The sequence below is a fragment of the Amphiprion ocellaris genome, chromosome 5, assembly GCF_022539595.1.
Source record: "Amphiprion ocellaris isolate individual 3 ecotype Okinawa chromosome 5, ASM2253959v1, whole genome shotgun sequence".
In the NCBI taxonomy this organism is placed as follows: Eukaryota; Metazoa; Chordata; class Actinopteri; family Pomacentridae; genus Amphiprion; species Amphiprion ocellaris.
Genome location: NC_072770.1, coordinates 8,589,389 through 8,616,566, shown reverse-complemented (window position 1 = coordinate 8,616,566; position 27,178 = coordinate 8,589,389). Strand labels below are relative to the sequence as shown.

The 27,178-nt window shown below is 38.8% G+C and overlaps 2 protein-coding genes across 2 annotated transcripts in view; both read right to left on the bottom strand.

Moving 5' to 3' along the window:
- mcm2 (minichromosome maintenance complex component 2) overlaps positions 1-22,863 on the bottom strand; it is a 97,448-nt gene extending 74,585 nt beyond the window's left edge. The window contains exon 1 of the mRNA XM_055010487.1: positions 22,853-22,863. The gene's annotated coding sequence lies outside the window, so the exon portion shown is untranslated. The remainder of the gene's footprint in view (positions 1-22,852) is intronic.
- On the bottom strand, positions 321-27,178 carry LOC111582418 (uncharacterized). The gene is made up of 6 exons (XM_023291078.3): positions 26,801-27,178; positions 15,150-15,376; positions 13,390-13,492; positions 13,174-13,269; positions 11,455-11,969; positions 321-9,939 (listed from the first exon to the last, which is right to left on the bottom strand). The coding sequence occupies exons 1-6, from the start codon at positions 26,840-26,842 to the stop codon at positions 8,496-8,498; spliced, it is 2,427 nt and encodes an 808-aa protein (XP_023146846.2). The 5' UTR covers positions 26,843-27,178; the 3' UTR covers positions 321-8,495.

Here is a 27,178-nt window from a genome sequence, read left to right as displayed (position 1 = left end):
AAAATAATTTATAATTTACAAAACTACAGATTTTGATGTGGACAATATTTGCAGTTTTGGCTCAATTTGGGTATTTTTTTAACAGTTAATGTGCAAATAATTTTTTCTGGGATGATACAAGATATTATCTGTAATTTAACAAAACAGGAAAAATCAGTAAAATTCCAGTATATCGTGTAAAGAATTACAGTCAGAAACTTTTTTAAAAAATTTTTTTTAATACATTTTATATAAATAAAAATTATCTTAATTCAGCTCTGGATGACCAAAACAACCTGAAATGTGTAGTTTGTTGTCAGTAAAAAGACAAAACGTCGGTGTCGTAGCTAATTAAAATCTCTTTATTACAATCACATGTACATCATCATATTCCAAAAAGCTTGCTGAGGTGAAAAGTCGCTGCACAGACGGAGGGATGGACGGATGGAGGTGAAGCTACAGGATGGACGGATGAACTGAAACAAGTGTCTCCGCGCCAGTGTGCTTTTAATTCCACATCACATGAGGACGGCGGCGCTATTTTCATCCGCCGTGTCCTTGTGTAACGTAAGCAAAGAGGGTGAGGAAGAGGGGGAGGAAGGTTTCTGTCCTCGTCATCCATTATTCAGGCTGCTCCAGTCGCAGCCGGGAGGGAAAAACCTCGTCTCTGCTCTGTTTTGAACAAACACGTCTGACATCTGCGTAAATCTTCTGGTTCCTCCGTCGTCCTGGAAACGTGGACATCAGTTGTTTCTGTGCAGGGTGTTAGCTTAGCTTAGCTTAGCTTAGCTTAGCACGAAGACTGGAAGTACTGTGTGGGAATCTTCTAGTCAAGTACAGCAGCTTAAACATGTTTTCATTCTGAATATCGTCTCTGATTTGATTCAGTTTTCTCCAGTTATGACTATTTTTTTTTTTTTTTTGGAGAATCAACCGAGTTAATTAGAATTTTGGGATCATAATGAGAACAACTGGCATAAAAATGAGATGTACAGCTGCACAGCAGGTTTAAATCCACATAAAACCTGAATAAATAAGACAGCAAGCTGAGCGTGTTCTGGTTTTTCAGACAAAAACGTGTTTTAAATACCTTTCTATGTGTTTTTTTCATTGTTTTCTGAAATTTTATACACTGAATAATCAGGTATTAATGATCAGTGCACTGATTTAAGGCTTTTTTTTAGGAAAAACAACTGAATTGATTCGAATTTTGGGAACATGATAAGAAAAACTGGCATTAAAATGAGATGTACAGTTGTAGAGGAGGCTTAAATCCACACAAAACTTGAATAAATATGACAGTAAGTTCAGCACTTTTTGGTTTCTTTGACAATGTTTTTTCACTCTTTTCAGAATTTTTATACATTGAATAATCACTTATTAATGAAGATATGGTTTAGTTTTCTGCTAGTGCACTGATTTAAGGCAGTTTTTTTGGAAAACAACTGAGCTAATTCAAGTTTTGTGAAGATAATGAGAAGAAAAACTGGCATTAAAATGAGATGTACAGTTGTAGAGGAGGCTTAAATCCACACAAAACTTGAATAAATATGACAGTAAGTTCAGCACTTTTTGGTTTCTCTGACAAAGTAATGTTTTTTCACTCTTTTCAGAATTTTTATACATTGACTAATCACTTATTAATGAAGATATAGTTTAGTTTTCTGCTAGTGCACTGATTTAAGGCAGTTTTTTTGGAAAAGCAATTGAGTTAATTTGAATTTTGGGAAGATAGTGAGAAAAACTGGTGTGAAAATGGGGCGTACAGCTGCACAGCTGGATTAAATCCATATTAAACTTGAGTAAATATGACAGAAAGATCCGCATCTTCTGTTTTTTTGGACAAAAAAACTATTTAAATACCTTTCTATGTGTTTTTCCACTGTTTTCTGACATTTCTTACATTGGATAATTGGGTATTAATGAAGATAAGGGTCAGTTGCAGCTAGTTTTTTTTTTGAGTTTTGGGAACATAATCAAAAAAAATTGGCAGGAAAATGGGACATACAGCTGCACAGGTGGTTTAAATCATCATAATATTTGGATTGATATGACATAATTACATCTGATACAGCTGAAAATTATTATAGGATCAGTGTTTGTTAGACAAAAAAGCAATTTAAATATCTTTCTATGTGTTTTTTCACTGTTTTCTGACATTTCATACACTAAATAATCAGTTGTTAATGAAGATAAGTTTCAGTTACAGCTATTTTTGGTAAAACTACCATGTTAATTGGAGTTTTTGGAACATAGTGAGAAAAACTGGCATAAAAATGAGACATACAGCTGCACAGGTGGCTTAAATCATCAAAAAATTTGAATAAATATGTATATGTATACTATATATAGTTCAGCATCTTCTGGTTTCTCAGATAGAAAAGTAATTTAAATACCTTTCTCCGTGTTTTTTCAGTTTTTTGACATTTCATACATTGAATAATTAGTTATTTATGAAGATAAGCTTCAGTTTTGGTTAACTTGTAAAAGCGCCCAAGTTAATTTCAGTTTTGGGAACATAATTAGAAAAATTGTCATAAGAATGAGTCGTACAGCTGCACAGGGGGCTTACATTAACATGAAAATTGGACCAATATGACACTGGAGTCAATCCAGAATGATTTTAGCAGCAGCAACGTTGATGAACTACAGTTTTTCAAGCAAGAACGAAGTCTGATTTTATCTTTAACATATCTGTAAACCCATTCATCTCACTTCATAGTGCAGTTTTTCCTTTTTTGTACTTCTTTTGTGTCCGATTTCTCAGATCAAACACGTTTTTCCCCAGTCTTTGTGCTAAATAAGCTTCATTAGCATCATAAAACTGATTTCCACTGGAAGACGGAGAACATACGCGTGGTTTTTGTTTTTTTTACAGTGTCAGTGATCCTACTCATAATCCACGGATGCCACATTTGACATTCAGAACAAACTGAAGCACTACCCATGAATGTGGACGACATGGTGAAACGTACTCTAATACTACAATGTTCACCACCTCTGTGCTGAATGTACAGAACCACATGATAGACCACACATTCCCCGAAACGTCCGACAAAATCAATATGTACATGCCAGAATGACAAAAAAACAACAGTAAAAGTCATTTTCGCCATTTAAAGAGAGACAATAATATTCACATTTTTCGTGTTCGCTCGCAGAAAAAAAAACCAAAAAACAAACCTAAGTAGCTTTGCAAGGTTTGTTAAAGATCATAAAACTTGTTCACGTCGGTCACAAGAAAAATATTGAAATATGTCCAACACAATCACAACGAACTAATTGTTTTTTGTTTGTTTGTTTGTTTGTTTGTTTTTCAAATCACTATGATAGTTTAGAAAGAAAAACACCAACACACACCGTCGCTCTATCTACAGTCACTCCACTGGCCTCGGTCCCGGTACAGAAAGGTAGGGAAAATTTCTCGTACAAAAGTGATGTGCAAAAAGTTGTCCTCTTAGGTCCCTCTTGTGGAAAATAAAGAAGAAACAAATATCTACAGAATCTGTTGCCTTCGTAGAACCAACTTTGTGCATGTAAAACTGTATTCGATGAAAACCTAACGCACTCCGCCGTCGTATTAAAACTAGCTTGAGGTATTATTGCACATTTTTTCCTGAACTGCGGACCTGTAATCAGATTTCAGATTTACTCACACGGCTTTTCTTTTTTTTTTTTTTTTAAAGTGGAATGTTAACAATGCAGTCTGAACAGTTCTTCACTGTAGGGTTCATACACTGTGTGTTCTGTGTAGACAAATCTGTAAACATCGCAACGGGACGGAATTAAATTCTTATGCTGCATTCACATCATGATAGCAGGACGGCAATAACAGAGAAAAACACAATTTTTTTTTTATTACACGTTAAAGTGCCACTCAGCAGTTTCACAGAGAGTTGTGCTTTTTGATTGAGCAGCAGCGACGTTCCAGGTACATCCACGCATCCATTTATTCCCACGACATACAAGATTAAATTATAACTTACTGACTCAGATAAACTTTTTGAGGGGCAAACATGAATCCCATGAGTTGTGCTGATATAATAACGTTGCATAAACTTAATATTGTGTGTACTTTGAACTCAAATTTAAGCATTAACTGAATTTAAGTTGAGCTAATTTAACAAAATTGGCTTGATAGCTAGCTTTTTTCTTTACCTTGAGGTGAAATTAGCTTAAAAACGTGTGTTTATTCTACCAGTTAAGTATTTAACATAACCTCTGATTGTAGTGGAAAAAATAATTCTTTTTACTTTTTATTGAACCCAAATATTATTTTTTGAAGTCAAGTTGCTGCTGTCTACACATAAGATTGCGATTTCCTGATTTAGATAAACCTTTAAAGGCATGATAGTGTTGCATCAACTTAATATGTGTAATTTGAACTCAAATTTAAGTCTTAATTGAATTTAAGTGGAGATTGCTTAATAAAACTGGCCTGATAGCTACATTTCTTCTTTACCTTGAAAGGGAATTAGCTTGAAAACTTGTGTTTATTCTACCAGGTTTTAAGTAATTAACAAAACCTCTGATTGTAGTAGAAAAACTAATTCTTGCTGTCTACATATAAAATTGTAATTTCCTGATTTAGATCAACCTTTAAAGGCACAACAATGTTGCATCAACTTCATATTGTGAATGATTTAAACTCAATTTTTAGCATTAGTTGAATTTAGCTTGAGGTAATATTTTAAAATTGGCTTAATTAAATTCTTTCTTTGCATTTAGGTTAAATTAACTTGAGTTTATGCTGCCAGTTAAGTAATTAATAAAATCTCTGATTGTAGTGGAAAAGCTAATTATTTTTACATTTTATTGAATCCAAATATTATATTTTGAAGTCAAGTTTATGCTGTTTACATATAAAAATTAAATTAACCTTCAAAGCTGCAAATATCATTTTAATGGGCAATGTTGACATAATAATGTTGCATCAACTCAATGTTTTGTGTAATTCTAACTCAAGTTTATGCAGTAGTTGAATTTAAGTGGAGGTAACAATAAAAATGGCTTAACATTTTTTTCTTTACTTAACACTAGGGCAATGTAATGTTATTTAAATTTGCCAGCTTCAAAAGTTGTAAAAGTTCCTTTGGCATAACATCAAATGACTATTTTTGTTGAACCAAAATATTTTTTTAAAGTACAGACAAGTTGCTGATGTCTAAACTCTTAAAGGTTATTAAAGGGACCTATACTCCAATAAAATCAAGCTAAAACATGGTCATTTAAGGTTTTAAATCATCTATTTAGGTTGCAAACATAATTTTCATGGGTAGTGCTGACATAAAAAAGCTGCATCAACTTAATACTATGTGGAATTTAAACTCAAATTTCTGAATTAGTTGAATTTAACTAAATAAAACTGGCTTCACAACTTTAAAAAAAATAGCCAGCATAAAAGCTTCCTTTTAAATAATAAAAGCTCCTTTTGAATAACATTAAAATACTGTTTTTGTTAAACCCAAACATGATTTTCTTTAGAGTACAGTCAAGTTGCTGATGTAAATTGCTGATGTGATTGTGTGTAATTTAAACTCAAATTTTTGCCTTTGATTATTTAAGATTGAATTAAAGTTGATGTAAACCTAATAAAATTGGCTTGATAACTATTTTTCTTCACCTTTAGGTCATGATTTTACCTACTTAACACTGAGCAACATCATTTTTTTTTTTTAAATTTCCCAACTTAAAAACTTATAATTGGGTGCATGACATGAACATTTTTTTTTTTAAATAGTGTGGAAATACTAGTTGGAACAACTTCATTTTTGAATAATAATCAAATAAAAAACCTGCTACCAGTCACTGATTAAAAATGCCTGTAAGTGAAGAGGAAAAGCTAATTCAATGTCATTCGTTGGTTGAAAATATTTTTTTAGAAGTTGTCTGAACTCAAAAAGTCCAGTTGCTTCTTGTCATTTAGTTTAATTTCATCACAAAACCAGAATAGCTGCAAAAACGACTAAATTAAAGTAGGATTTTTAGCTTCGTAGATAGAAACAGATGCACAGGCTGGCGTACTTTGCTGTGATTTTATTTGCATGTGGCTACCAGTTTTTGGCACTGTTTCTGTTGGCGTTTCTTTGGTTCTTTCCACCTTGTTTCCCAATCAGCTGGTTGAAAATGACATGAATGCGGCATAATATCCACCCCGAAAACTACGGCAGCTGATTTCACAGATCGAACCCTCTGTTTTGAATTGGTTCCCCATCTCTGATCAAGACTGGTCGATCAGGTTCTTTCTTTTTTAGCATTTTAGTTAGAAAAGCTCCCACCGATTGGTATTTTAATTGTAAACAGTTTCTATATAAATAAAAAAAACAAGAAAAAAACCCACTCAGGGTTTGGTATCAAACCTCAGCGTCTGCATTGCTACAGTTTTCTGTGGTGTGAAAGCAGGTGTGTGTGATTTTTCAATAGTGCACAGCCAGGTACATCACGCAGAACAGTATTGCTCCCCGAAACCCGATTTTTTTTTTTTGTAAATTTTCGTCGAAGATTCAGTGAAATAAATGTAGCATAAATGTAGCATGAAAACTCGTGATGCAAACACGCACGCTTGTCTTGGACTTTTGCAAGCGTCATGCACTGACACACGGTTAGTCCGGAGTGCTGTACAGTGGTCACACACCCACACATAAAGCTATCGGTTGAGGTGATGTACAGCAATGACAGTAGTTTCCGCTCTCGCACACATTCATTAAAAGACTGATAACGACATGTCTGTAAATCCTCCTGTTTGTTGTCTCCGTTAAGAGTCTAGAAAAAATGGACATCAGTTTCATCTTTGTTGAATGGGACCCTGTTCTTCATGCCTTGATAATTAAAAATCCCCAAAAAGGAACAATAACGGTCAGCAGGGAGGAACGGCGCAAACGTTTTAGGGTGATATAACGTCAACACATCAATCTACACTGACGTTAGCAGACTAAATTATGTCACACACATTCGGGATGACCTAATCAGGTCCCAAAGATTGGAATCATGGCTGAAAAAATCTATTTTTTTACAATAAGAACTTAAGCCTGATTATTTCTTTAGGTCCGCTGTCACACAGTTGTTGTAAAGGGAGAGCACAATTTGTGTAAAGACACTGGAGATTAAAAATTTAAGTTGTTTTTTAAATCAATAATTGGCAGTGCTATCGATTAGCAATGGATTAACCAATAACACAAATTGAGCACAACGAACATGTAATAATAGTGATGCAGGCTACAAAGTCAATTTTTTTTCATATATCAATAAGATGAACACTGTTCTATGTAATCCCAGCTTTGGTTGTATGTCTTTAAGCATTACAGAAGTCTTTGTCATGGTGCCCGTTGTTAGTTAAACCCCCACAATGTTTGTCGACGTATTATTTGGGCTGCAAAGTGAGCTTTGTTACATTCTCACTGTAATATTGGAACTATATAGGAAATAGGCATAATCAGCCCTGGTTGGATGTCATTAAGCACCAAATAAGTCTTTGTCATCGTGCCCGTTGATAGCTAGAAGTGTGTATTACCTCAGAAAATGATATAAGATTGAGAGTATCAGCAAATACTAAATATTGAATGAGTCGGATTCAAATGGGACATCCCTAACGCATAACTTAGTAAACCCAGGTTAACATGAGATCATGGAAGAAGTCATTTCTCGGCTTTCTAGGGTTATTGTGTGTCACTTCTGGCACTAAAATAATAAGGGAGAATTTCAAGGTGAAAGTAAGGGTTATGGCCTATACTTAACTGCAAAATTGTTTAGCCTTGCTTATCAAAAAGACTGGACTCAGATGCTGTATAAAAGAGAAAAAAAAGCTACTTTCCAACTGCTCCAAAGCTGTCCAACTTGCATGTTGTACCATGTAAATTTAGAGCAAGTCCCTCACCTACCAACTGAACTGTCAATTAAGTTTTGAGGGAAATGTAATTTTGTTTTGATATCAACCTATTTTCTGACCAGTGACATCTAAAGGCCACCAGTTTGAAAGAACCAGACCGTCCACATAAGGTCTCCTGGGCTCCTTCCTTTGGAGGTTTTTGCAAACATACCCAACTGGGGGGGTAGGTCTAGAACTCACTGGCAGAACTACAGTCTCATCTGACCTGTTAACATCTCATGATCAACCAGGAGGAGCTGGGATACTAATCTGGACTGACCCGATTAGCGATCGAACCATGTATAAGTGGAAGCCAATGGATGAATGTAAATATAAAGAATCCAAGGATGGCATACGTTTCAAATTCCATGTAGGGGTAACAAAATATTTGTTTCTGTTCAACAGCTTTGAAGTTGTTGTGGGACTTTTGATGGATTTTTTTTATTTATAAATTAAGACAGCCTAGAAACGCCACACCCTCTGTTGTCAGTCTTTGTGCTTTACTGGCCTAAACATCTTTCCAACATTGATAAAACTGATATCCATCTACTCATTTGACCCTAGAAAGAGACGGAACAAAAAGATTTACTTAAATGTTGCATTGTTAGCTCAACACCACACACACAGTTATTTGGACACTGTGTCTATGCAGTTAGACGGTGGTGACCGTCAGCAGGGAGCTGGGACACAACATGTCCTCCTGGTTGTCCAGCCTGGTCCCATGAGTCAGCAGCTCCTCTACCGTTGTCCAGTCATCCAGCAGCTTTCTGTTCCTCAACCGACTCAGCTTCCTCTGACTCAGCTCCAGTACCGTGTTGCACCGCCCCTCTGCAAACGCTCCGACTCCTCGGCTGTCCAGTACACCTCCATCTCCGACAGATGCTCCCGCTCCGACGACGGTAGCTCCCCTGCTGATGGCGTCTCGTATAAATGCTCCTCTGGCTTGAAGCTGCTGCTGCCTCTGCTCGCGGGCCAGAAGAAAGTGCTCCCTCCTCTCCGTCCGACTCCAGTACCGACCCATCAGCATGTCGGTGCTGGTCTCCTCGTCGGTGCTCATCCCGCTACGTTCATCTGCCAGCTGAGACGCCCGATCTCTGAGCAGCTGATTCCTGGAGATTCGTGAGGTCATGTTGGGTTTAGAGCTCGGAGTGACTTTAGGCTGCAGACCAGAACTGGGATTGGGGCTTGACGTCGCGTTCATTGGTACCGTAGTTGCATCCCATCCGACAGCAGCATTACCAGGGGCTGTGTGGCCCTCCAAGGTGCTGTAGAGGCCTCGACCTCCTGCACCTCCATGGGACTGACGGATTGCAGGTTTTGGCCAGGTGTCATTCACGTCGCCGGCCTGAGGAGGGTGGATGAGGCTCTGGAGGTGCTGCTGATCTCGGACTATGCTCCTCTCCAGCTCTTGCTGCCTCTCTCTCTCCATCTCCTCCTGAATCTGAGACTCCCTCTCCAGCTCTTTCTCCTTTTGCATTTGTCTCTTTTGCTCCAGCTCCCTTTCCATCTCTCTGTCCCTTTCTGCCATCATGGGTTCCGGCATCATGCTTCTTTCTTGCGAGTGCCACCAGTCGTGGTGAGGGATCTGGCTGTTGGAGTTGTTGTCATAGCATCGGTCGTGGGGGTTTGGGCCCCTGATGTGCCCCAGAGCGTTGGGATGCTGCTGGGGAGGGAGGGCCATGCCTGCTGGGTGGGACACCATCACACCTTCCACCAGCTCCGTTTCCTCCGGCAGGCCTGGCGGCAGGATGTTATGCGGCGCAACGCCTCCACAGTGGTGCAGCGTTGCAGCGCAGTAGGAGGGCGATGCTGGGTGGCTGGCCCGGCGGCGGTATTCCTGCGGAGGAGGGCGGTGGTGCAACGTTCGGCTTCTCCTCAGCAATCCCACTGAGTTGGAGCCCTGATGGTGCTGCTGCTGCTGCATGGGCACCATCGGCCTCCGGTGGCTGGACGGGGTGCTGCAGGTGGAGAGGACCGGACCAGGCATTCGGGACACGGCAGCGTGGGCGTGGGACGGGTTGAAGAGGGCTCCGCTGCTGGAGCTGTGGCGGTTCAGACAGGGACGGTCGGCTTTGTGGAACTGGACGGACGAAACCCTGAACACACAAACAGTGAAGTCAACAAACGGCACCACATTACACCGTTCAAAGGTTTGGGGTCACCCAGACGATTTCATGTTTTCCATGAAAACTCACACTTTTATTCATGTGCTAACATAACTGCACAAGGGTTTTCTAATCATCAATTAGCCTTTCAACACCATTAGCTAACACAATGTAGCATTAGAACACAGGAGTGATGGTTGCTGGAAATGTTCCTCTGTACCTCTATGTAGATATTCCATTAAAAATCAGCCGCTTCCAGCTAGAATAGTCATTTACCACATTAACAATGTCTAGATTGTATTTCTGACTAATTTCCTTTTATCTTCATTGACAAAACTGCTTTTCTTTCAAAAATAAGGACATTTCTAAGTGACCCCAAACTTCTGAATGTATGTTTCACAAAGACAGACTTCTGTCTAGCAAATGGATTAACTTTAGATTGATGTTTCACAAAGAACCTTGAAAGTCTTCACTAATTTCTTCCATATTCTTGATAAATTAACAAAAACTTTATAGATGCGAGCATTCAGTTTCACACTGCTCAGCTCCGTTACAACACAGAAATGTTGTAAGTCCAGCTGAACTACGCTGTAAAAAAAATGAGTTTTTTTAACTGTAATTTTGAAATAATTTACTGTTGTTTTACAGATCTAATAAAATCATTCACATTGTAACAGCCAAACAAACCAGCAAATAGAAAACAGGACAAAACTGTAAATACCATTCACATCAAAAGTCAGTATTTTTAAAAGTGGTCATTCATTCTTGCACAAATTTAATTGTAAAATTATACTATTTTACACTGTATTTAAAAAAACAAAAATTTCCATGATTTTAGAGATATTTACCAATATTTGGAAAAAAAATGTAAATGGTAAATCATTTTTACACTGTTACTGTACAGATTTTTCTGTTTTGTTAAACTACGTCATAAAAATAAAAACATTTTAATTGTTAAAAAAGTAAATAGTATCCACATCAAAAATCTGTATTTTTACATTCTTTTACACTTAACTGTAACATTACACTATTTATCCTGCATTTAAATCAGCAAAAAAAAAATCTTGCTATTTTTATTTTTTCATGAATGTTTTACTTTCTACCAGGTTTTCAGTTATTTGCAGGATCTGGACGAATTATTTGGGCTGCAAAGTGAGCTTTGTTACATTTGTCACTGTGACTTAGGAGCTATATAGGAAACAAACAAAATGAGCCCTGGTTGGAGGTCATTAAGCACCACAGAAGTCTCTGTCATGGTGCCCGTTGCTGTATAAACCCTCACAATGCTTGTGGACTTATTATTTATATGTATTAGTGTCTTATTTATATCTCTTTTTGCATTGTGCAGTCTGCTATTAAAAATCATTCTTGTTTTTGGTTTCAAATAAATCAGATTTCACAGATTTTACTTTCTATAAAACAGCACTCTGCTGTTTAGGTTTTACAGTAACTCATTACAGCGACAGGTCTTTATGAAATCCGGCCCAGATGCTGCAGTCTAATTACCTGAATAATCCTCGGGGTGGGAGGTCCATGACCGGCACGGCCGTCTCCTCCATGCCCAGCTGCAGGCGCTGACACTGGGGCTGCATGGTCAGGGCCTCCGGTATGGCCTCTAGCAGCTCGCGGTGGCTCTTGGGGCAGCTGTCCCGGCGCTCCCGCCTCTCGCAGGCCTCGCCCTGGTGCTGCAGCCGGGCGTTGTACAGCCGCATCCGCTTCTCCAGCAGCCTCTGAAAGTGCCTGAACTCGCCGGTGCTCACGCTGTAGAAGCCCGAGTCGCTGAGCTCCGAGGAGATGAAGGACTCGGAGGAGGGAGAGCCGCCTCCCCCGAAGCCTCCGCAGCCTCCCGGCGCCAGCTGGCCGTGGGAGTGGCAGTCCTCCAGGCCGCCCTCCTCGGTCTCCAGCCCCGAGAGGTCGCCCTGGTGGAGGGAGCCGTCGGTCCAGCCCAGACCGCTGTCCAGCTCGTGGTGGAGGGGCAGGAAGCCCAGAGGTTTCTCCAGCATGAAGTCCTCGTCGTCGGTCTGGAGCCACAACAGTCTAGTTATTTAAACCATCACACATTCCACAAGCTATCAACACTACCATGTCTTTAACTGTTTAACTAATTTACTGATACTTTAGAGATATCACTGGTTATTTAAAAGAAAAATATGTATGTTTACCCTGTAAAAGCCACTGTTGCAAAAATACATCAGTTTTATTTTTTTAGTTATTATTTTTTATTATTTATATATATGTAGATATGTATTTATATATGTGTGTGTGTATAATTTATTATTCATAGATATTACATCATTTTTGCTCACTTTTTTTTCTATACTTGGGTTTTGCAGGGTTAAGGATTGAAAAATGGCATCATGTTTTTTAACTGTAAATATTTACTGATATTTTGTAGATATTTCTGATTATTTAAAAGAAAAAATATGTATATTAAGGATTGAAATAAGGCCTAAAATTTCAGAAATGTATCGTTTTGTTGACATGTTTTGATAATTTTTAACTGTAACTATTTATTGTAATTTTATAGATATATTTAAAACATAATATTTAATTGATTTGTCCTGTTTTGTTGATGTCTTTTGACAGTTTTTAACTATCATTTTTTAACAACTGTTTACTGTTATTTTACAGATTTCCCTGTTTTATCAAACTACAGTTAATTTCTCGTAAAATTATAGAAAAAGTATTAATTTACACATTAACTGAAAAAAAAAACAGACCAAAACTATAACTGAAATCCACATTAAATATCAGTGTTTTTAAAAATATTGATTCATTCTTTTATCACATTTAACATTAAAACAACACACTTTTACTGTTTATGGATAAGCAAAAAAACATCATTATTTTACAGATATTACTCATTATTTGTATATTAATGATCTAAAAATGTTAAATTTTTTATTTTCCATTTTACCCCGTCTTATTACATAGAACATCTGGTAAAATCACAAAAAAAGTATTATTTTCCATGTTAACTGTAAAAAAAACAGGCAAAAACGTTTACAAATAGTAGTTTATTCATAGTATACTCATCTACAACATTTAGACACAAAATTGCACATTTTTTTACTGCATGAAGCCAGCTAAAATATGCTCTTGCTGTTTCAGTTCATTGTAGATTTGGTTTTGAAGATTGGGTTTGCTGACAACTAAAAGCTGTTGCTCGTCAGCAGACATGTTTTAAACAACAAGATGAAGGTTTAGTCGTAGTTTTACAGTTACCTGACTGTGGCAGGCGTTTGGTTCTTCTAAGTTTGCATTGCAGCATCCCATCAGGCAGTTCTGCCCCTTCGGTCGGCGACCCGTCAGCTCCAGATCCTGAAGGATTCAGAAACAATACAAAGGTCATTAAAACTGAATTAAATTAAAGCAAATTAAGTGTGAAAGCACCTATGTGTTTTATGTGTGCATTAATAATTTAGTGTTTCTTGGCGTCACCTGGTGGCCGATGTCCACGGTGTCTCGTGGGGAGCTGGACAGGTAACTGTAACGACCTCCATCACAGTGATCTTGTGGCAGAGACAGATGGCTGTAATAATGTCTGAGACACATGACAAGAGCACAGAGTTCAGACATTTTGAAGACATTTTTTCATAAATACCAGAACAGAGCAGAACTAGTATCTTATGAACTACTGTTTAAAAGAAAAACATTTTTTTCAATGAAAATAACAATAAATGAATCAAAAATCCAGTCTAGGCATTTTTAATATGGTAAATGATTATTCTAGCTGGAAACAGCTGATTTTTAATGGAATATCTCCATAGAGGTACAGAAGAACATTTCCAGCAACCATCACTCCTGTGTTCTAATGCTACATTGTGTTAGCTAATGGTGTTGAAAGACTAATTGATGATTAGAAAACCCTTGTGCAGTAATGTTAGCACATGAATAAAAGTGTACGTTTTCATGGAAAACATTGAACTGCGTGGGTGACCTCAAACTTTTGAACAGTAATGTATTCAGTAAAAATACACATGTACAAGGTTATTAATACTGATGCTGGTGCAGTGTGTTGATGTTAATGGCTGTTATTTCTGTAATTTTGGTTTCAAAGTTGACCTAATTGTGTGAAACTGGGGCTTTTATTTAACTCTCTGAACCACAGAGCTTGAAACAGGGCATGCTATCTTTAAAAAAATGCCCAAATTACAGCATTTATTAGTCAAAAACTGTAAAACCAGAACAAAAGTTGAACTCAAAATCATGACGTTTGACCAAAATTGCTTTATTCTTCATGTCTCATTCAAAAATCTGCCCAAAATAAATCTTTGCTCTACCCATACCTTGTAAAAAATTTTTAAAAAAATCTGTGATCCACTGAGCAACTATGAAGCTGTTGTCACATGATGAAAATTCAGGGATTTTCAGCTAAATTGAAGGTTGTGTTTGCACAGGGCAGCGAGGAGACAAGGATGGGAACAAATTCAAAATATAAATTTTGTTAAATATCTATAGCATGGATGTGGACATTCCAGAATTTTTACATTACATTACAAATCGTTTTTTCTCTTTTTTAAAAAAAAAAATATTCCTGTCATTCTGTATATTCAGCACAGAAGACATTTCTGACTTCTCTCTCCTTTCATTCTCACGGTCCTTGAACTACTCATATCTGAAGTTCCACCAGAAAACTTGATCTAATCATGCCACTTTATCCCACATGTCTTGTTTAAAATGGTGTCAGAAATAAACCATTTGCACCAACAAGATTCTGTAAAAAACAAAAAATTCTATGCTCTTCAACTGTGACCAACAGTCATGTGACAAAAATTTAAGGACTTTTAACTGAACTGCAGGTTGTGCAGAGCAGATATTAGACAAATATAGAAACAAAATAAAAATCTAAATAGCAGAATATCTATAACATGTAGAGAACACATATTTTTCCAGTGTTGCTAAGGCTTGTAAAAACATTGTACATGTTGATTCCAGGTTTTGTAATTTTTTGCACAATCAAACATCAAAAAGAAGAATTTTTTTTTTTTAGATTTAAGGCATTTTAACTGTGTTATATTACACAGAATATAGTCACGGTTGTTCTGTTTCCTTAGAGGTACAGCACTTTATATTGCAATAAAAAAAAAAAAAGAATCAACAGGAGCTAAAAGCGCCCAGAAAGTGCTTAGTGTTCAGAAGGTTGGAATCCTTGACAGTTAACAGTCACACTGTCATCATCATATCCTGTCTGTGAGCACCTGTCTTGGTAGGAGGGGCTAGACGTGTTAAGCCTCGCCCCCCGCATCGGGAGTGGCAGGTTGAGGTGCTGCAGGTTGAGGGGGAGGGGCTCCCATGATGCCCTGTCTGCCTCTGAGCCACGCCCCCTCTGGCCCCCCTTTATCTGCAAGGTGATTGGACGCTGACTTGCCGCCAGGATCCGCAGAGCGTCCCGCTGGCTCAGGTGTGCTAGACTCCGCCCACTCATCTAAAACGAGGAGACAGAGAGGAGGTGTGATGTTAGCCCAAGAGACGAAATCCATTTTCAGACATAACAACACTGGTGCTTCATCAGTCTGTTAAAGTGACGGATTGGCAAAAATGAGGTGAACAGTAGTCTGCTGTTAGATCGTGATCCATCCTGTCTCCACGTCAGGAATTAATGACCACAAAAGGACACCAAAATTTAATAAAGAGACACAAAACAACCACAAAAAACACAATTAATCACTAAAAAGACATACTTCACAAATAAATACAAAACGACCGCAAGGAAACACTAATCAAGCACTAAAAAGACATAAAGCAAACAAAAAGAGAGACAAAATGATATTAGAGACTCCGAATGGCCACAGAAAGTTACAAAACAACCATGAAGAAACACTAAATGACCACAAAAATGTACAAAACGTTAATTAATAGGTACAAAACAACCACAAGGAAACAGTAATCGAGCACTAAAATGACATAAAATAACCACAAAGAGAGACAAAGTGATAATAGAGACACAAAACAACCACATAAAGTTATAAAACTGCCATAAACAATCACAAAATCACCACAAAGAAACACAAATCGACCGAGAAAAACAACCACAGACAGAAAATGACAAAATGGCCCCAAAATTATACAAAACAACCATAATGAAAAACAAAATGACTGACAAAAGTTAGAAAACAACCAAAAGAAACACAAAATGGCCACAAAAAGCTACAAAACAATCACAGACACAAGGAAACTAGAAAAAGTTACAAAACAACTGAAACAGGAGACGGAGCCAGAGACACAAAATTGCCTCAAAACACATTAAATGACCACAACAATGTACAAAACAGCCATAAATATATACAAAACAACTACAAAGAAACACAAACCGAGCACTAAAAGGACACAAATCAGCCACATGACACACAAAATACCCGCAAAGAAACACAAATAAGACAGAAAATGACAAAATGGCCACAAAATGATACAAAACATCCATAAAGAACCACAAAACGACCAGAAAAAGTTGCAAAACAACCATGAAGACCAACAAAACAACCACAAAGAAACACAAACTGACAAGATGTCTAACAAAAGATAGAAAACAAGCAGAAAAAGTTACAAAACAACTCCAAAGAGAAACAAAAAGACCACAAAGATACACAAATGGCGCCCTAGAAAAACAACCACAGAGAAAGAAATGACAAAATGGCCCCAAAATGATACAAAACAACCATAAAGAAAAACAAAACTACTCACAAATGTTAAAAAACAACCAAAAGAAACACAAAATAGCTACTAAAAGTTACAAAACAATCACAAAGAGACACAAGAAAACCAGAAAAATTGCAAAACGACCACAAAGAAACAGGAAACTGAGTCACATACACAAAACTGACTCAAAACACACTAAATAACCACAACAATGTACAAAACAGCCATAAATAGATACACAACATGCACAAAGAAACACAAACCGAGCACTAAAAGGAAATCAGCCATATGGAGTACTTTTAAAAGAGTGTGCAGAGGAGTTAACTACAGCTTGGTGTCCCATCTTCCAGCTTTGAGTAGACTCACATACTGTTCCTACCATCTGGAAAAGATCTATTATTGTTCCTATTGCCAAGAAATCATGCCCAACAGAAAACAATGACTTTAGACCTGTGGCACTAACGTCAATAGTAATGAAATGTTTTGAAAATGTCATTGTCACTCTACTAAAAGCAGAAATTGGTCCTTTGCTTGACCCATTTTAATTTGCATACAGGCATAGAAGAGGTACTGATGATGCAATCAATAGCCTGACTCACTTTGCACTCTAAAGCATATGCCAGAATTTTATTTTTTGATTATTTTTAGTTCTGCTTTTAATACGCTTCAACCACACCTGCTTTTATCTAAATTGAAACACATGAATGTTAATCCTTTATTAATTAGGTGGTATCATTCCTTCTTAACCAATCGGCAGCAGCAAGTCAGAGTGAATCAAACCTTATCGAAGCCAAAACTTGCCAGTACTGGTGTTCCGCAAGATTGTGTCAGTTCAGCAATACTGTTCACACTCTATACTAATGATTGCTCTAACAGAAATTCCAACAATTTTGTTTTTAAGTTTTCTGATGATACTGCCATATTAGGCCTTTTGCACAAGAACGAAAACCCCTCAAACTACTTTTCAGACGTCGAACAATTTACCCATTGGTGTGACAGCCATAATTTGATTTTAAATGTCACTAAAACTAAAGAAATGGTCTTAGACCCAAAGTTAGTCGGGTATCATAGTCCTGTAGTTATACACAACACTGCGGTTGAGCAGGTTTCCAGTTACAGATACCTTGGGCTCCACATGGACAACAAGTTTACCTGGAGCACTTATGTTGATAGTCTGTGCTCTCGGCTCCAACAGCGGCTCTACTTTTTGCGCAGACTTAGGCTGTATGGAGTCAGCAGAAAGCTCATGTTCATGTTCTACCAGGCAGTGATTGACAGTCTGCTAAGGTATGGCATGAGTGCCTGGTATGGAAACCTCACTGTGCAGTCAAAAACAAAATTACAAAGTAAAATCAACAGTGCGATGAAAATCATGGGGGTGAAGAATCATCAGCCCCTCAATGCACTGTATGAGCGATCTGTTCTGAGACAGGCTGGGAAGATACTGGCTGACCCCTCACATGTGCTCTATCCAGAATATGATCTGCTACCCTCTGGGAGGAGATACAGGGTACATATGGGTTTGAAGAGATTTAAAAACTCCTTCTTGCCAAAATCGGTAATGCTTTTAAATAGGGACGTCTGAGAATCACTATGGTGTTGCATGTTTGATAATTTTTGTATTCTATGTGATGTATGATGTATGGAATATGTATTACTTTTTTTTTTTTTTTTAAGGCACTTCGGCACAAGTCCAAGACAAATTTCCCTACGGGGACAATAAAGTATATCTTGTCTTATCTTATCTTATCATATGACACCCAAAATACCCACAGAGAAACACAAACAGACAGAAAATGACAAAATGGCCACAAAATGATACAAAACAACTGCCAAAAGTTATGAAACAACCAAATGAAACACAAAACAGCCAGAAAAAGTTACAAAACAACCATGAAGACCAACAAAACAACCACGAAGAAACACAAACTGACAACATGTCTAACAAAAGATACAAAACAATCAGAAAATGTTACAAAACAATTACAGACACAAAATGACCACAAGTTACACAAATGAAGCCCTAGATAAACAACCACAGAGAAAGAAAATGACAAAATCTCCACAAAATGATACAAAACAACCACAAAGACCAACAAAACAAATGCCAAATGTCATAAAATAACCACAAAGAGACACAAACTGACAAAATGGCTACCAAAATATACAAAACAACCACAAGGAAACACGAATTGAGCACTAAAAAGACAGAAAACAACCACAAAGGGATACGAAATGATGACAGACACAAAACAACCACGAAAAGTTATAAAGCTGCCATAAACAATCACAAAATGATCACAGAGAAACACAAATTGACCTAGAAAAACAACCACAGAAAAAGAAATGACAAAATGGCCCCAAAATGATACAAAACAACCATAAAGAAAAACAAGACAACCAACAAAAGCTAGAAAAAAACCAAAAGAAACACAAAATGGCTACAGAAAGTTACAAAACAATCACAAAGTGACAAAAGAGAACCAGAAAAAGTTGCAAAACGACCACAAAGAAACATGAAACTGAGTCGCATACATAAAATGGCCTCAAAAACACACTAAATGACCACAACAATGTACAAAACAGCCATAAATAGATACACAACTACAAAGAAAGACAAACCAAGCACTAAAAGGACACAAAACAGCCTTATGACACACAAAATACCCACAAAGAAACACAAATGAGACAGAAAATGACAAAATGGCCACAAAATGATACAAAACAACCATAAAGAAACACAAAACAACCAGAAAAAGTTACAAAACAACCATAACAACCAACAAAACAACCACAAAGACACAAACTGACAACGTGTCTAACAAAAGATACAAAAAACAAACACAATAACTTGAGAAACAACCACAAAGAAGCACATATTAACTAGACTTATGTTGCTGCTGTTGTGTGTAGATTTACTTTGTGATGCTGCAGGTATTTAACACAGAGGAAAAACTCCTACAAAAAACTGAAGGCGACAAACTCAACTTCAAACCTGGAAAACATTCATTACTGGTGAATTACATTTTATTTTTGTATCACTATTTCAATTTGTAATTGGTGTGAAAGTCTCACATGCAGAGCAAAGTGAATGAGGAAATTGTTTGGTGGATTTTAAACTGTCTTTTGCTCTGTGTGTTTTTGGATCAATGTTGTGGATAAAATTTGGAAAAAGATTTCGAATCACTCAACACAACTCAAAGTACATCTCTCAGTGTGACCTTGTGAGATCGGTGAGATGTGAAACAGCCAAAACGTGCCAAAAAAGCAGCCAAAAATATTAAACAATCAAGTATTTCATGAACTTAAAGGTAAAAGTCAAACTAAACTCTACCTCCTGTTGTCATTTGTGAGACCTGTTACAGACTGTTTATTTCAGTAAAGTTAGATTTTTACGGACATGTTGGGGTTTAATAGACGTGAAATTGTAGAACAAAGTGAATGAGAGAGTTGTTTTGTTGTATCTGTTGCTCTCTGTGATGTTTTTGGATCAATATTGGTGCTGAAATGTGGAAAAAGTCTTTAAATCACTTTACCACACTTCCTAGTGTGCATCAGTTTGTTAATCTGACTGAATGCTGTTCAGATTTGTGCTGAAAGGAAAATAATACTCAGTCTGACCTCCTAAAATCACAGACCGGACATGAAAAGTGAGAAAAGTGTTCATAGAACAACAGTTGTCAGAGCAGGATTTGCTGTCTTATAATGGCCAAGTAATTATTTTTTCGTGTCCGTGAGTGCAGTCACGCTACTATATCCATATTACAATACAGTCCCTCCAGGAGTTCAAATGTTCCGATCGCCCCAATTCACGCGAATTCAACCAATGTCCATGAATTCCGCACGACCTTGCAATTCTGTCCAATCAACGCAACTTTTCCACAATTCCGCCTCCCATGAGTTTCACCAATCATAGCCGTCCTCAGCTCTAACGTAATGCACGTATGTCACCAAATTCACGTCGTTGTTTTTGGTTTGAAGATGCAGACATGTCCCATTCTAATGTCTCTCATTTACCAACAAAAATTACTGCTAAAGACTGTGAAAAACAATTCCCTGATGTTCTTCACCAAAATGGAAGTAAACTGTTTTACACCGGTGCAATATTGTCGATTGATAAACACTTTTCTACTATGAAACATATTAGAATGGCTGAAACGAGCAGACCACAGGCCAGACAAATCACTGTGATGGAAACTGTTGCATCCAGATCTGTTGGAGCACTGAAAGAATGAAGGTAAGTTAGATTCATTATTCGCCAAAGAACACGGCGGAGTTATGTGACAATCGACGTATGTGAATCACTCCTCTGTTAGCAACATTACTCAAAAATGGACAAACGGATTTGGATGACGTTTTCAGGGAATCTCATAAATGACACAAGGACCAAGTGATTTTGGCAGTGATGCAGCTCAAAGTCTGGATCCACGAGCTTGTTAAAAATTTCCCATTGAGATAGCAGCATGGTATCTGATAGCGGCACGGTAACCACGACAAGTGAACGCTACCTCAGCGGCCTGCTGACGATCACATCATTGCAATCCTACTACAAATCCACCACTGTGGATGAATCGGAAATGATACAAGAAACAACTGATTAAATTGTGGGGGTGTTTCTGAGTCCCATCCATTCCTGTCACCGACTACATACACTATATTGCCAAAAGTATTCGCTCACCCATCCAAATAATCAGAATCAGGTGTTCCAATCACTTCCATGGCCACAGGTGTATAAAATCAAGCACCTAGGCATGCAGACTGCTTTTACAAACATTTGTGAAAGAATGGGTCGCTCTCAGGAGCTCAGTGAATTCCAGCGTGGAACTGTGATAGGATGCCACCTGTGCAACAAATCCGGTCGTGACATTTCCTCGCTCCTAAATATTCCACAGTCAACTGTCAGCTGTATTATAAGAAAGTGGAAGTGTGTGGGAACGACAGCAACTCAGCCACCAAGTGGTAGGCCACGTAAACTGATGGAGCGGGGTCAGCGGATGCTGAGGTGCATAGTGCCAAGAGGTCACCAACTTTCTGCAGAGTCAATCGCTACAGACCTTCAAACTTCATGTGGCCTTCAGATTAGCTCAAGAACAGTGCTTCAGCAGAGAGCTTCATGGAATGGGTTTCCATGGCCGAGCAGCTGCATCCAAGCCATACATCACCAAGTGCAATGCAAAGTGTGGGATGCAGTGGTGTAAAGCACGCCACCACTGGACTCTACAGCAGTAGAGACGTGTTCTCTGGAGTGACGAATCGCGCTTCTCTATCTGGCAATCTGATGGATGAGTCTGGGTTTGGTGGTTGCCAGGAGAACGATACTTGTCGGACTGCATTGTGCCAAGTGTAAAGTCTGGTGGAGGGGGGATTATGGTGTGGGGTTGTTTTTCAGGAGCTGGGCTTGGCCCCTTAGTTCCAGTGAAAGGAACTCTGAATGCTTCAGCATACCAAGACATTTTGGACAATTCCATGCTCCCAACTTTGTGGGAACAGTTTGGAGCTGGCCCCTTCCTCTTCCAACATGACTGTGCACCAGTGCACAAAGCAAGGTCCATAAAGACATGGATGACAGAGTCTGGTGTGGATGAACTTTACTGGCCTGCACAGAGTCCTGACCTCAACCCGATAGAACACCTTTGGGATGAATTAGAGTGGAGACTGAGAGCCAGGCCTTCTGGTCCAACATCAGTGTGTGACCTCACAAATGCGCTTCTGGAAGAATGGTCAAAAATTCCCATAAACACACTCCTAAACCTTGTGGACAGCCTTCCCAGAAGAGTTGAAGCTGTTATAGCTGCAAAGGGTGGACAGACGTCATATTGAACCCTATGGATTAGGAATGGGATGTCACTTATGTTCATATGCGAGTCAAGGCAGGTGAGCGAATACTTGTGGCAATATAGTGTTAATTTAGGTGGCAATTAGTGGCAATTTAGGTCACGTGATCTGGTATGTACACATGCATAACACATGCCTGTGCTCAGTGCAAGGTCAGGGAATGAACACTCTTGGTGGAGTACTGCGGTCTCTGAGTGCTTTTCTTGTTAATTGACATGACAAGCCGTGAGCGCATGTGTGTGAACATGTGTGTGCTAGGAAGTGAAATTAACTTTTTAAACCACTGTCAGATATGTCCAAATATGATTCATTCAATAGTAAATCATCATCTTGTGCCTTAAATCTACCAACCACTTCATGTTAAACCAGTATCTGGCTGCTGCTAATTTCTCACCATGGTGTGCCAGCTTGTGTAAATGGGTTGGAACAAATGATTAAACTGTGGGGTGTTTCTGAGTCCCATCAATTCCTGCCTCCTGCTACATTTTTAGGTCATGCAATGTAGCAAACCCCAGCCAGACAATGGTGAAGCTCCTGGTGTTTCACAAATTCTTTATTTACATTCAGCCATCAGCCTTACTTTGAACACAATTTCACCTTTCTGTCCTTCGCTCATTTCTTCACCATAAGAGCTCATCCCCATTGCAGCTCAGTGCTTCTAAGTTTAGACACATCCTTTTCTAGACAGCAACAGCGTGCAACCATTTTATTTCATCTTTAAGTGAATTTTCGGACTTTTCGGCAGCGTCTTCGTCACGTCAAGAAACAGCTTGTTCGATAAACACTTCCTGTGCCGCTGGAATGGTTACAAAACAAAAGCCCATAGCAATAAAAATAGGCCTTCAAAATAAAAGCATAGAAGGAACGGTTATTTTAACACTAGCAAAACAAAGGCTTGCCAAAAGTGATGAACTGCTCAACAGACCTTTATAGGAGTAATTTACATGCAATTCGGTATAAATACATAACGTGCACATGCATAACATGCCTGTGCTCAGCACAAGATCATTTTTTATTGAAGATTTCATCCGTTGGAAATGATACCTCAAATGAGTAGCCTTGGCGGAGTATTGCGCTCTCTGGGTGCTTTTCTAGTTTATATTGTATATATTTAGTGTGTTTACATCACCTCTTTAATTTATAGTTGCTTTCTCTTGATTTTTCTAACTGTCCCTTTGCTGCTGTGATGGTGCAAATTTTCCCTTGTGGGACTAATAAAATATGTTCTATTCCATTTCAGGTAAAGTAGGCAGCCTTAGCACGAGATATCTGGGGAAATTAGGACTTCCTACTGTGTTTGGGCTCAGTTGATGGAAAGCATGCACAAAATCAAAACTTGTCTAAAGAGCTGCAATGACTACTTTGAGTAAGAAAGTTTAAATAATGAATTATAAAGGTGTGGATGACAGACAGTCTCGTGGCAAACATTTGTTTTTAGCATCACCTGTCTTCTTGGTAAATGTGCAGTCAGCACGCTTGTAGTGCAGATGAAATTTACATCATGTGTACAATCGCAAATATGAAGGCAGATGCAGAAATCATGAGTTCGCCTTTACTTTCTGTCTTGGGATAATATCTGTGAATTTTCTCAGCACAGCCCTTGTTTTTTAAACTAATGCGTTTGGTGAATTTGTTGGACAATGTCACAAAATTTGAATTTTAGCTTGAAAATGAAGCGACTGCTGGTTAACGTGATCTGAATGAGTTTGTTATTTTTTTTGGCCTTTTATCGGCTTTATTGGATAGGTGCAGTGAGAGAGACAGGAAACGGGAGAAGAGTCGGGGGAAGACGTGCAGCAAAAGGCCGCGAGCGGGAATCGAACCCAGGCCAGCTACGTCAGGGAACAGCCCCCTGTACATGGGTCGCCTGCTCAACGCGTTGAGCTATACGGGCACCCTCAGTCACTATTTCATCCTTGTTCTGCTGTTTGACAATGGAAACTAAAAAATATGTAAATGAGAACAGCTTTTCTTTTATATATAAATTATATATTTGTATAATTTGTCGATAATCTGCATATTATATCTACATCCATTCATATATATCCCTGTACTATGTCTGTCGGCATAGTATGTTCATTGCACCTCCAAATGTAAATTTAAGTCTGTAAATATGTGCATATCTATAACAAACTATACATGGTTATAATATATCAAGTCTCATATCTCTGTGCGTTTTGTAAATATTGCACCTGCTGCTTATTGCACTTCTGGTTAGATGCCAAACCACATTTCGCTACTTGTACTTGTACATATGTAATGACAATAAAGTTAAATCTAATAAAATCTGTTTTTTATTTGTCTGTATTAAAATAAAATTTATGTGAACACAGAGAGCAGGAGAGAAGCTAACAGATGGAAAAATGAAAACACGGTAACACACCCAGTCCTTGTTTCCTGGTTTAAAGGTTCTGCACAGCTTCGACCTGTGAACATCAAAGCTAACGTTAGCCACAATAGCACACAACATGCTAACACTGATAATTCTTCTATTGTTGTGGGCACATTACCATCAACAAGAAAAGCACTCAGAGAGCACAGTACTCCGCCAAGTCTGTTCATTCCCCCATATAGCTTTGTCAGAAATGCAGCATATTTTTTTTTTAGAAATGCAGCATTTGTTTATTAGTTATTGATGATCAGAAATCACGGCAACATAGAATGTGACCATTTAATATAGATGTACCCACAAACAAAATGACAGGCGTGTGTTATGCATGTGTGTTCAAATATGTGACCTAAATATGTAGCAGGCGGCGGGAATTGATGGGACTCAGAAACACCCCCACAATTTAATCAACTGTTCCTTGTATCATTTCTGATGGATAAGTCCCGATAAGTCTACAGCGGTGAGTTTGTAGTAGTAGGATCACAATCATGTGATCATCAGCAGGCAGCCGACATAGTATTCACTTGTTTAATGGAATGTGGGAAATTGCAGCATCCTGTGGACACATACCTTAACAGTGACGCCATGCCGCTGTGTTGCAATGATACAGAAATCTGGATCCAGACTATAAGCTGCACCACTACCAAAATTTAATCACCTGGTCCTTGTATCATTTCTGACCTTCTCTGAAAATTTCATCCAAATCCGTTTTTGCGTAATTTTGTGCACAGTCAGACAGACAAACGTACACCAATTGTCACACAACTTCACCATGTTCCTCGGCAGAGTAATAATAACATTAATCCACTGGGTGTTCAGTTCCTCAAATGCTTTTAGTGCTTGAAGACGCTTGTGTTCACTCTTACAGCCAACAGCAGAACATCTGGTGAGTTTAGTTCATGGTTTGGACATTTTAGAGTTTAGCTGAAGCAGCTGTGGAACATAAATAAACTGGCTGTTCATTCTGATTGGTTCACCTGGAAGCAGTGAGTGGACGGGGGCTATAAAAAGCTGGACCACTATTGGTTTTTCAGTTTCTGCAGAGACACTGGATAAAATTCTTGTGTAGCTGCTTACCTAAAGACGAGATGCTGTTTAGCTGCATCATGGAGAATTTAGGATCCAGTGTTTCAGCTAAAAGTTATAAAATGTGAGCTTCTGCTGCAAGATTCTATCTCCCCCTGTCATAAAAACTACATGGAAGCGACAGACTGAATCGCTGTTCTGTAGGGAAACCAGCATCCATCGACACCGCAATCAAAATCTAGTTTGCATGCTGCCATTTTAACAACACCTTACATTTTACGCTACATGCACGCTACACACTACAGGTCGGTTTTACGCAAACGAGCCAAAAGGACGCTCTGTGGATTTACTATGATGTGACACATGGACGGGCCAATCGTGGCGATTTACATCCAATGTGAGAAATGTGGACACGGTGTTCCTGGTTGCAGTGAAGGGTTAACACCTACGAGCAGCACAAGCCTCATGCACACACAGACACGCACGCACGCACACACACACACACACATAGCAGCAGCAGCTCGGTAGCCTTCGAATTAGAGGCATGAACAGTATTGTTAACTCCAGCACATCATCACAACCATGAGTCACCCTCTGCTACATCCAGGCGAACACAAACACAGCAGGAGCCGAGCAGCACAAAATGGCACCTGAGTGTGTGTGTGTGTGTGTGTGTGTGTGTGTGTGTGTGTGTGTGTGTGTGTAGTGTGTGTGTGCAAAAGGAGATGGAGATGACGAATATCAACCATGTTCTGATGCACAATGAGAAAAAATTTACACCTCTGCAAGAAAAGAAACAGAAATAAAACCGCAAACAGTCAGATTTAAATTGGGTTCTTCCTCATCATCATTATCATCATCACTAATCCAGAGTCCTGCTGGAAGGAAACCAAGATGCCATTTTGCATCTGCACATGAACATCTTCATGAAATGAGAGCAGCGTCTCTCGAGGCGGATCTCACCGTCTGGTCGCCCATCCACGGTCCAGAGAGCCAGCAGCCCATCGTCACGGCAACAGAGGACAGCTGCCAGGGATGCTGTGAAAATCGACGATGCTGCTCGCTGTTTCTTTCAGCAGATCTCCTCTTCCTCCTCCTCCTCCTCCTCCTCCTAGCAGCCTCTCTGGTCCTTTCACTATCGCTCTCTCCTCAGCATCCGTCCTCTCCTCCCTGTATCCCTCTTTCTGTCTTTTTCTGCCCCGGTCCTTCTGTTTTCTGCCCTCGACCCTCCCCTTCCTCCACAGCTTCAGGTTTCAGCATACGCTCCCACACATACCAACACACACGCAGTCTTGCATGCAGCACTGCAAACGGGAAGATGCGCAGGCTGACATGGTGGGA

Bases quoted from the DNA above. Each gene is read 5' to 3' on its own strand.
- LOC111582418 (XM_023291078.3), bottom strand. From the start codon at position 26,842: ATGGGCTGCTGGCTCTCTGGACCGTGGATGGGCGACCAGACG. The intron at 15,377-26,800 runs GTGAGATCCGCC...TCCTCGTTTTAG, and splicing joins CGTGGATGGGCGACCAGACG to ATGAGTGGGCGGAGTCTAGC. The intron at 13,493-15,149 runs GTGCTCACAGAC...CATGTGTCTCAG, and splicing joins AGCCCCTCCTACCAAGACAG to ACATTATTACAGCCATCTGT.